The 11,320-nt window shown below is 32.9% G+C and overlaps 1 protein-coding gene across 1 annotated transcript in view; it reads right to left on the reverse strand.

Moving 5' to 3' along the window:
- The window catches only part of LOC128225849 (receptor-type tyrosine-protein phosphatase epsilon-like), a 29,685-nt gene extending 19,245 nt beyond the window's left edge, over window positions 1-10,440 (reverse strand). Inside the window, exons 1-8 of the mRNA XM_052935746.1 lie at window positions 10,257-10,440; window positions 8,619-8,743; window positions 8,242-8,367; window positions 7,874-7,966; window positions 6,437-6,577; window positions 6,134-6,274; window positions 5,552-5,692; window positions 1,649-1,739 (exon numbers count right to left, since the gene is read on the reverse strand). Of these exons, the coding sequence (XP_052791706.1) occupies window positions 1,649-1,739; window positions 5,552-5,692; window positions 6,134-6,274; window positions 6,437-6,577; window positions 7,874-7,966; window positions 8,242-8,367; window positions 8,619-8,743; window positions 10,257-10,440 (1,042 nt within the window). The remainder of the gene's footprint in view (window positions 1-1,648; window positions 1,740-5,551; window positions 5,693-6,133; window positions 6,275-6,436; window positions 6,578-7,873; window positions 7,967-8,241; window positions 8,368-8,618; window positions 8,744-10,256) is intronic.
- Window positions 10,441-11,320: the final 880 nt, after the last annotated feature.

Consider the following 11,320-nt stretch of genomic DNA (forward strand, 5'->3'; position numbering starts at 1 on the left):
AATTTGTTTTTGTTTTTTTTCAATATTTTGTTTTTCATTAAGTAATAAATAATCCTGTATGGAACAGGATGATTACGTTTAACGGTTCTGACTGACACACACAATTGAGTATGTGGGTAATGCAGGCCAGTTAGTTAAGATGGTACAGCACCTGACTTGCCAGGAAAGGGTCCCGGTTTCATTCCCGGGCTGTATAAATATTATAGTTTGTAACTAGCAGAAGCTTAGAAGACAATATTATTTTTCACAAATAGGGCATAAACATATAAGTTGCTCTGGATAATTAATGTTCTAATATTGAAAAAAATGTTTTTCTACAAAAAATGTCCAGTCATTGTCCAATACACTGATAACTGTTTTTACAAAGTTGGGTTAATCAATGACAACTTGTTTTTACAAATATAATTACAGATATAAATGAAAAAAAATGTTAGATTACATTGTGTGTTACATTTTCTACAGGTATACACTTTTAGTTATATATTAAAATACTAGCTAAAGCCTTGCTACGCCCCCCTCCCCGTACTTCGTACTTCATCATCTTTAACTTAGGCAAAATGAATCATAAGAAGTGGAATTCAATATTGATCTGAAATGATAGAGCTAATAACATAGCTTGATAAATAACAAGCCTAAACAGTGAATGGTGTCAATCATGTATGATCATAATATTGACATACGTTCAATATTGAATACCACACCAGCCAGATAAATTTGTTAACCCAACTCAAGATATCTTTGTAACGCTTTATATAATACTAACTAAGACGCTGTCTGTACGGACTTGAATCATTATTGCCGGAAACGTTATAGTTCAAATTAGCTTATTACGTTAAGTGAGATATACCATGAGTGAAAGGGAATCGTTTGTCCTGTGTAAATGTAGCTTGGAAGCCTTTCACCCGTTTAATATAATAAACTCTTCTGCTGCAGTTGGCAGATTATTGCACAAACACACACGCACGCACTAATCCAAGCACGCACACGCGCGCACACACGCACAAATTTTGTGTAACACAATGGTTTCATAAGAAATAGAGAAGTACAACATATTTTACTGTATTCATTTTAACGTAACTAATGTGATAAAGTAAGACAATGATTTAAATTAATATGTAACACACAAAAAAATAAATAAAATGCATCACAAATCAAAAGCATTATCTCGTTTAAAGAAAACAAATATTGTTGCAAAGAAGATGATTAATGCTGCAAGTATGTTTCCTATTTTAATCAAGGAATGAATTGTTGGGTTGATGTCATTATCGGGATATGAACGCAATTGGGCTGGTCAAAGTGTGTGGAGTCCGAAGGATGCGTTCATCTCCCTAATAATGAAATCAAACCCTAAAAATCAATGTGTTGCCTGTTTGGAGCACCCAGCATGGTCAAATCAATTACAATATTAATTTAAATGTAAGTGTAAAATGATAATAACATCCCATAACAATTCGAAATCGTCAACATTAAGGTTGTTTTTACGTTCAATTTAGGCTACATTTATATCTAATTGGCAATGTGACAAGTGAATAATAAAATGTATATAAAGTTAAAATTGCAAAAAAAAATGTATGCATATCGGCCTTAAATTGTATTGCAATACACGTTTATTAAGTAAATTACTTTTCTAAAAAAACTTCTCACTTACGAGCTGAGCAAATATCGTCTCTGTATCCGGTTGCACATCCGCTTGAACAATGGCCGTTGTAGACGTCGCAAGTGGTGTTTCCATCGCTACACTGACCGCAAGGTGACATACAACCGGGTCCATACTCTCCGGGTGAACATTCTGTATTATAATTTGCAATATACTGACCCAACTTTGTACCTAAACAGATGTTGGTGCTTCCCCTACGTTTCGCTCGTTGACGTTGTATTTATTTCCTCAATAAATACTTACGTGAAAAACTACAGAAACAAGCTCAGTAGCAAAAACTTTAAACATAAACCCGGTTTAATGGCACTTGGTAAACGCCACAGATATAGAACTCAAAAACAAAACCTCACAAATAAGAACATGGAAGAACAGCAAAAAACTCCACAAACAACACAGTGCATACATACAAAAAAAACAACAAGAAAACTCGGTATGTTTATTAAGGATTGTTAGGTACCGCCTTGGAATGATCAGTAAAATGTAAACTTACTGGGGGTTTATACCAGTTTAAGTGCACAAACCTCACTCTTATCCCAACAATTGTAAATAAGTAAAAAACGAAAACGTAAACGGTAAATCTTATCAAATACTATCTTGAAAACTGCAATCTTTATTCGCGTTATGGTGTATTTTATTTTGTAAATGTGAATATTAATACTACAAAGAATAACTGTTTGATTTTACGAATCATTTTTTGATTTTTTTATTAAAAGTGAACGGTGGTTTATTTGTGCTCTCAATGATATAAAAATGACAGCTCACTGTTCCATACAGTGAAATAACAGTGTATACCGTTCACTGTAAGCAGTCCGCTCTCACATTCAAATCAAACTTCAGCTCACAGACAAATTCCACGACGTCATTGTCAAAATTTCGAACTTACGTTCGCTTACAATTCGGCGCGCTTTTCTAAATGATACGCATTGACTGTCATTTATTATAGGTATTTAATAAAAATATGAATTATTTGTTTCAGTATCAGACCGCGATAAGTTACTTAGCCTCTTAAACACCAAAAGTAAATATTTCACTTGTGGATACACCACTCTTGAAATAAAGTGTGTTTGTGCTAACTCGTTGAACTATATAACGATCTTACACTGAAACAATTATATTCTAGTTAATTATCTTTGAGTTTCTAGTGATTATAACAGTACAAAAACATTTCTAAACCCTTTATTTTCTTAATCTTTTCCAGAATAATAATGTTTTGATCTTTTTTCGGTGATTTCAATGAAAAAAAAATAGAAAATAAATAAATAAAAAATAAATTACTTGATCATGGTAGGAAAATAAAATACTGTTTTGTAAGGCGAGTAATTAAGCACCATCTTAACTCGATGACACGCTTATAGATTGAAGCGTTGAAATTTCGAAGGCATAAGGAGTCAGATCTGACTATGCAGAGTTAAGGTAGCCCACCCCTAATGTACATCATATCAAACCATGATCAGCATCATAATTCTTAATGTGTATCATTTCCTAGTTTTAACAACAAAATTTAGAAGAAATTAATCGTCGATAATTAACAATTTGAATTTTATTTAAATTTGAATAACCATACCCCCATTTCAGACTTTTGGATAAAAACAACATCACCTTAGACAAGACAAAAAACTTATGTAATTTTGTTTCAATATTTTGGTAATAATTTGGTATCAGAGTAACATAAAACTTATTTGCTTTCAGAAATTATACATTATGGAATACATCATCAACAAATATATTCAAACTGAGTGTACTGAAATACACATATGGTATTACAATTTTAACACACTGTTTTGACGCACAAAAATTGGAACCTTGATGTTTACAAGCACAATCAACAAGTTCTAGAAATACTCATGACCTGTTCCTTATTTATTTAATAATTAACTTTAACATTTTTGGAACATTATTTAAAAAAGTCAGTTTGTTTTACGGTCTCGTTAAAAAAGGATGGATTGAAATTCTCAACTATCTATTTCAGCCGTGACTACAAGTAAGAAAATTTTCGAAGAAGATTATATATATATGAATGGAAATGAAATTATTCCCTTTTTAATGAAAATACTGTATGAACTTCTGTAAAAAAATGTTAGCTAATGAAAAAAATAAAAAAAAATAAAAAGATGCTTCTGGATGGATTCGAACCGCTACCATGAATCCCTCAAAAGATTGGTAGTCCGGTGTTTAACAACAAAGGCTAGATCATAAAAATTTAAGAGTTTCAAGTGGAGGTTTTTATTAGGGGTGTGCTACCTTAATATAACTTTTTTCATCACCTTTGAATCTGTACTAATATACAACTGCATTATAAATATTTGCATTTTAAAAAGCACTCGGTTTAAATCAATATAATCACACATGTTAAACGCAGATGATTTTACATGTCACCATTGTGCAGATTTCTATTTCGTCCTTAGAGAAATATAACTTTGATCATAAGTTTGTTCACTTAATCAAAACAAGCATTTAAGTGATTACATTCAGTGTTTCCTACATTGTGCAGTTTTCGTTTTCGTTCTTATTAACTTTCTGTCTGATAATGATACCATGGTAAGGATCGACAGGAATATTACTTTGTTCAACACTGCATTGTTGACGATATCCGCAACAGATGTAAGTTGTTTTATATAATACATAACACTATTTGATCTAACTGCCATGCTACAGTGGATGATGGAGTTTATCACCATGCTATTATATTCCTTAAAATCATATATTGCATTCGTACAAGAATTACATAGATATTCACAATATATTTTATCTCAATAGTTATCGGCTAAACCTGCATCGTGAGACTTATGAGCATGTGGTAATTAATGGAAATGATCATGGACTATCATAGTCTACTTCTTTGATGTATATATGTGTGAAATTATGTGTGGAAATAAACTTGTGTTATGTTCTATGATGTTTTGCACATAGACCAAGAACTAAATCATTTTAGATTCTCGTGTCTTAATCAGTTTTGAACTAGTATTCAATATCGGTCTTTATAGTATTTAAGAACGATGTAGCTAATCGGATTACGTGTTTATTAATAACTGACCAAATGAGTGAATGCAGTCTAAAATGCATGACCCTAAGAATAACTTCAGTTGCATATTAAATACCACCCTTGGGCTACACTATTTTCAAGATTAAAACAAAGCACCATGTTTGTTTGCATTTTATGACTTATGGCTGTTTGAAATATTTTGAAAGAAGTATGCAAAATATTTGCGTGTAGATACTTTCTGGTTACAAAATTGCAAATACATATCAGAATAAAAGCAGTACCAACAAAACCGCAACATATAGTTGATTTAATAGTATCAACAATGTTTGCATCTTGAACAATTCCGAATTGTGTTACCCTTTAGACAAAATTTGATAAAACGTCATGACGAGTTGCCTAACTTTCAAAACATCTACACATGTATGAAATGACACATGTATTATGCTTGCTAAATATTAACCTTGTATTGACAATTTGACCTTCGAAGATTTCGTATTTTGGTCAGTCAAACCAACTTTTGCAATTTGAAAGGTTCCTAATCAGTTAATGTGATTATGAATGGTGGAACTATTATTGTATTTCAATTCAAGACAAACATATCACTCACTGATTTTACAGAAGTCTCCTTTGTATCCAGCGGCACATCCGGCTGGACAGTGCCCGTAGTACGTGTCACACGTCGTGTTTCCGCCATGACAGTAGCCACAATTTGATAAACAATTTAGTCCAAACTCACCGGGATCACAGTTTGGAACATTTATTATGCTGACTTACCATTTTGGAATTTTAGAAACTAATATGTCACTGCAAATGATTCTTACACAGTTATAAATCATGTACCTAAACATTTCCTGTTTTTGCAATATACATTGTTGGAGTAAATCACCTTTCTAATCAAGGTCGATACTTACGAGTTGAGCATACATCTCCTTTGTATCCGGATGCGCATCCGCTCGGACAATGACCGCTGTAGACGTTGCACGTTGTGTTTCCTTCTCTACACTGACCGCAATTTGACGTACACTCGGGTCCATACTCTCCGGGGCTACACTCTGTTGAAGTATTGACAATATAAAGACCCCCACCTCTACCTTAATACTTACGCGGTTGTGTGTGTTTCCTGAATTAAATTTTTTTAAATGTTTATCGAAATGCTCAATACATTTTGAAGTATAAATATTTGTCTCGAATTAATTTAAATGCTATTTTACAAAAGTGAAAGTAAAACGAGACTACAGTAAATCAACAATATCTCTTTACTCTCAGAATGTTATTCATAACGAGCACTTTTCGGTCATGTCTAAAGAAAATTGATTGCAATAAAAGAATTAAAATATAAAAATAATAACTTGATTATGGTAGAAAGTCAATGCATTGAAATTCAAATTCACTTTTGTAATTTCGTAGTTTAATTTACAGGGGTATATTGTGTGTATTAAACCATAGTGGTGTAAGTTACATAACAGTATTTGAATTTATGAAAAATAACTCACTGGTTTTACAGAAGTATCCTTTGTATCCAGTGGCACATCCGTCTGGGCAGTGCCCGCTGTGCGTGTCACACGTCGTGTTGCCGCCATGACAGTAGCCACAATTGGATGCACAGTTAGGGCCAAACCCTCCGGGATCACAGACTGGAACAAGTATTATGCTGACTTACTCTTTTACATTTAAGAAACTAATATGTCACTGCAAATGTTTATTTGACGGTTACAAAACATTAACCTTAACACTTCTTTTTTGTAATTTACATTTTTTTTTAGAAAATCTCCTTTCTAAGTAAGTTCGATACTTACGATTCTTGCATACTTCTCCTTTGTAACCAGATGCACATCCACTCGGACAATGACCATTGTCCGTGTTGCATGTTGTGTTGCCACCAATACACTGACCGCAATGTGACGCACACTCGAGTCCATACTCTCCGGCGGGGCATTCTGTAGAAGTATTTTTCTAACTCACACTCCCATCTTTATACATGCTGGTGCTTCAAGAATTTAGCAATTCGATGTTTTTTTGTACGTACAGTATATTTAAAGCAGCAAACTAGTCTTTCGCATCAAAGTATGTCCTATTTTGTTTATTTGTTTTCCAAAGCGATACTTCATTAAAATAACAAAAGCTTGATTTTATGATTATGGATATCTTTTTCAATATTAACCATTTTGGTAACCTCTAGAGAGCAAGATACAAAAACACATTAAAACTCTAGGAATACTTTATAATAAGCAGGTTTCGATAATATCTTTGCAATGATTGCTAAAAAGGAAATAAAAACAAAAAATGTTATTACATTATATATTATATTAAAGCGTTTTTGTAACGCTCAAGTATTTTATATTGTCGTTAGAAAATGTTTTTTTGGTATTTAACTTAAACATTAATGACTGTATTTGTGTGTGTATTTAAACATTGCCATGAATCAAACTCGTACCTTGATTTATTGTAACTAATAGTATTTTGAAATTCGCCTCGAAACGCCTTACATATATAAAACGCAAATAAAATATATTTAAGGTTAAAGTTTTGTACTTACATCACTTATATGTCCAATTATTATACATCTGAGTTAATATGTGTTAAAAGTATAGACACCTCAAACAATAAATAGAACGAAAAAGGCCAAAACGAGAAATCCAGAAAAGAAAAAGAAATAAGGATGTAAATAAATATTTCATTCACAAATCCATCAAAACAAAGCCATGTTTTAAAAAAAGCTTATAATCAAGTATACCATTTCGCGAAATGTGTCTGGACTCAAGTTTGTACACAGCTCTTTATTCTGTGTACGTAAGTTCAAAACTACAACCCCGGATTTTAACATATTTTGCCTCAAATCCACTTATTTTGCAGATGTTAATTCCTCTAAAGTTTAATTAACCTTTGTTAAACAATGTGCTATATTTTGACAACGTTGTGTTGTCTGAAGAACACAATGCAATTAGGATCATGCGTTTTGCGGCAAAATCTTACTTTTTGCACAAACTACCATAGAAGGTTAATTTGCAGCATTTAAGCAATTTGACATGCCAACGAAATAGGCCCTACGTACAGAATGTGTTCGTGTAATTTTGAAACACAAGACCAAAAGAAAGTTGAACAGTAATTTACACATTTTGATTTCAATGTCACTTAGTGGATTAATACTTTGTGAAACCATTGGCTATATGGGCTCAAATACGCACGAGTTGTACACAAATCTCCTTTATATCCCGGGGCACATCCATTCATACAATTTCCGTCGACCGTGTTGCACGTTGTGTTTCCTCCACTACAATGACCACAGCGTAATGTACACCCTGCTCCATACTCTCCGGGGTCACATGCTAAAATAGGATTCGTCTTGATTAAGCAGAATATTAATTAAACATTATCTTAAGATAATATTTTATAGCATGAAAATCCATAAAAGCGTTTATAAGTTAATCGATCGCAATATGTAACAAATATCAAAATTAAATACTCATCAAAGCGCTAAAATGATGAGTAGTTCAATGTTTCACCAATACGCTTTAGTAGCGGAGCATTCGTTTTTCTAATACTTGATTTTTATTTGCTGAACAATAATATATCGCTGATCATAAGAGTTAAACGGACAGACTTTGGTCACAGGCTGAATTTTTCCATCCCGGAATGCAAACTGAGCACGCCCCTGTGGCCATGTCGTATTCTTCAGCACAGTGACCTTCATGTAGACAACCATATCCGTAGTTACCAGGACTGCAAGCTGCAATATTTAAGAAAAAATTAAACAAAAACTTATGCAATTACTAAAGGTTATACTAATATTTATACTTAAACTAATACTAACACTAATACCAATTTCATTATTATTGTTATTGTAATTCATATTATTATTATTAAGGCAATAGTAATAGATAAGATATTGTCTTTTTACTTACATGTATTATATATCTTGAATTCACAAATGATCATGGTTCCTCCAGTGTTCTTTTCTATTCGGACTATCTGCATCACCATTGGTTTGGAAAACGGAAGTATATAGGAGTACCGCACGTCTTTCATATTATACAAAACACTCAACACGGAGGAGGCGTTTCGAACACTGACATTAAGAGGTCCGTTATCATCCCACCATTTCCCTGTATTAAACAAAAGGGTGAGGTAACTTGTATTCAAATCAACAACAAATGTATAATCTTTAACACTTGTTAATACTTTGAATAATGAATGTTTTTATTATTAAATCATATTTGTTGTTTTATTTTCATTGGAGAAAATATGGTCACATGATGTGTTAAAAATATACGAATTGACTCGTAGACGGGGCTTAAAACATAAATGTACCTGTGCGCAGCTTCTTACATGCAAAATACCTTACGTACGAAACTTTTACGCCAAGAGAGAAATGGAAAATAAAGATGCTGCGAACACGAAATGATGCACTGTCTCATTTCAAAACATAGTGATTTCATATACTGTGAAATCATTAATGTTCGTGGGCATGAAATTTCGTGGTTTGCCGAAAAAAAACAATTTCGTGGTACTTAAATTCGTGGATTTTCATTTTGAAAAAAAAAATCGAAGATGCGATCGTCCTAGATCGTCTGCATAATATCCACGCGCTGGCCCGTGATTTCCGTCTTCTACGTCACTCGGTTTATGACACTCGCTAATGTGGTACGACATGCCAATTAGTGCATATACCCATGTCACTTATCGATTTAATTGGGAATAAAGGTAATAAAAGAAGATGTACCCTGATCATAAGTACAGATAGGGGAAGCCATTTAATGCCAATTAAGAATTTTGCAAACTATGAAAACACCGAAAAGGTGCGTATATTGTCACGTTCGGTGCTTAGTAACCTTCAATGTACTAGCAATCGATTAATTATTTCATTAAATAAATAAAATCGAGTACAGACACTCATCACGCACATCTTGTAAACTTGGAGATTTTCATTAACAGCACACGTTTTAACACGTGCTTATAACTGTCATTTGCTGCATAAAACACATTTAATTGATTTGGTTCATTATTTGTTAAAGGCAGTTATTATATATTAACAGAATAATGATCGTAAGTTATACAGTGAGACAGGTTTTAACACTGTATACTGCGACCTCTGTAAATAATATACTAGAGTATGTACGTAACAAGGCAATTGAAAAAGTGAATAAAGGGTTTATATTTCGTGGGATCTTGAATTCGTGGATCACCTAACCCACGAAAACCACGAACATTAATGCCCCACGAACATTAATGATTTCACAGTATGTCTAAATGGCGAAGGATTTTCAGACCGAAAAAAAATATATATGACTTACTAAGAAACATGTTTTAAAAGGTTTCATGTATTTTGTTATTTATACTTTAGATAAAACAATAAAGCTATTGTTGCCCTTCAGTTTTAGTCGATATCAAATATCAAAAGAAGCGATATCAACATCGGGTTACCTCACTGAAGTGCAACAAATGTATACTATATTATTTGACAATAGGACGAGGTTACTTTTATTCCAATCAACAAAGGCATGAACTACCACAGAAAGTTCAACTATAAATAAAACATCATGTGATACAATGTTTATAATACTTATGATATAATAGAGTGTCATAAAACTACAGCACAAACGAAAATGATATTCCTACCATCTCCTCTACCATAAATACGCATCTCATTTATTAGATATTTCTTTCCCAAGTCGATCTGCCACCAATTATTGTCCATAGTTGCGCTGCAGCATCCGCAGGCGTCGGTATTGTTTTTAGTTACGTTGTCAATTGCATTCATTTTGGAGTAGTTGTACGATCCATAGACGATTGGGGGTGCCATTGAAACTTTCACGTCACTGCGAATTTGTTGTATTAAGTTTACCCCTGAAAATTACGAGTTGTGAATCGTTATTTGCACTTGTTATTAGACGTGTATCCATTAAAACGCTTAAACTTAAAAGAAATGTTTTAAGCTTCCCCATCCTCATGGTCGCGCAATGAGAATGGCATAATCACTTCTGAAATACCTAAAACACGATACAGACCGGTGCCTAGCAGCAGAATCCTGCGACTTGTCTATTGAGCCAGCTGTGCAATTCACCCCACATTACCCCAACATTCAAGATGTACTACACACACCTATAAAATGATATGAATGTGCGCAAACGAAAACAGCAACATTCTTGCAAACAATTTTTTATGAATTTTAATTTTTTCCATAAATTTTAAGCTCATACGGCTTTTGAAACGTATGAAAAATGGCAATATATTGGATGCGCTTAGTAAATTGTTGACTCTAGTTCAGAAAAGTATTTGTTTAATTGATGAATCGAAATTCTAAAATATTTAACGTTTGTATTAACACTCATTGTTTGAAATGTATATATAAGAATACAATTTGATATTTTAAAAAAAACACTTTCAAAAGAACAAAGTATAATAAATGTTCAATTGACTGAATAAAAGATTGAATGTTTTGGTACTGCAATTCATTGGTGTGTGAATTCAAATGGTCAGTGTACAAGATTTCGTGCATTAACCCTAAGTTTCCGTTTACTGATAAGCTACACATAAACATAATTTGCGTTATTTTTACACTCATTATCTGAAAAAGGTCAGTGCGATAATCCAACAAAACCACTGAAATTAATTTCCAAAATTTATGTAAACCATATAAACAGAATTGGCTGTTATAGAGCGGCGGCCCAAATGACGGATGT

Source organism: Mya arenaria, chromosome 3 (assembly GCF_026914265.1).
Source record: "Mya arenaria isolate MELC-2E11 chromosome 3, ASM2691426v1".
Lineage (NCBI taxonomy): Eukaryota > Metazoa > Mollusca > Bivalvia > Myida > Myidae > Mya > Mya arenaria.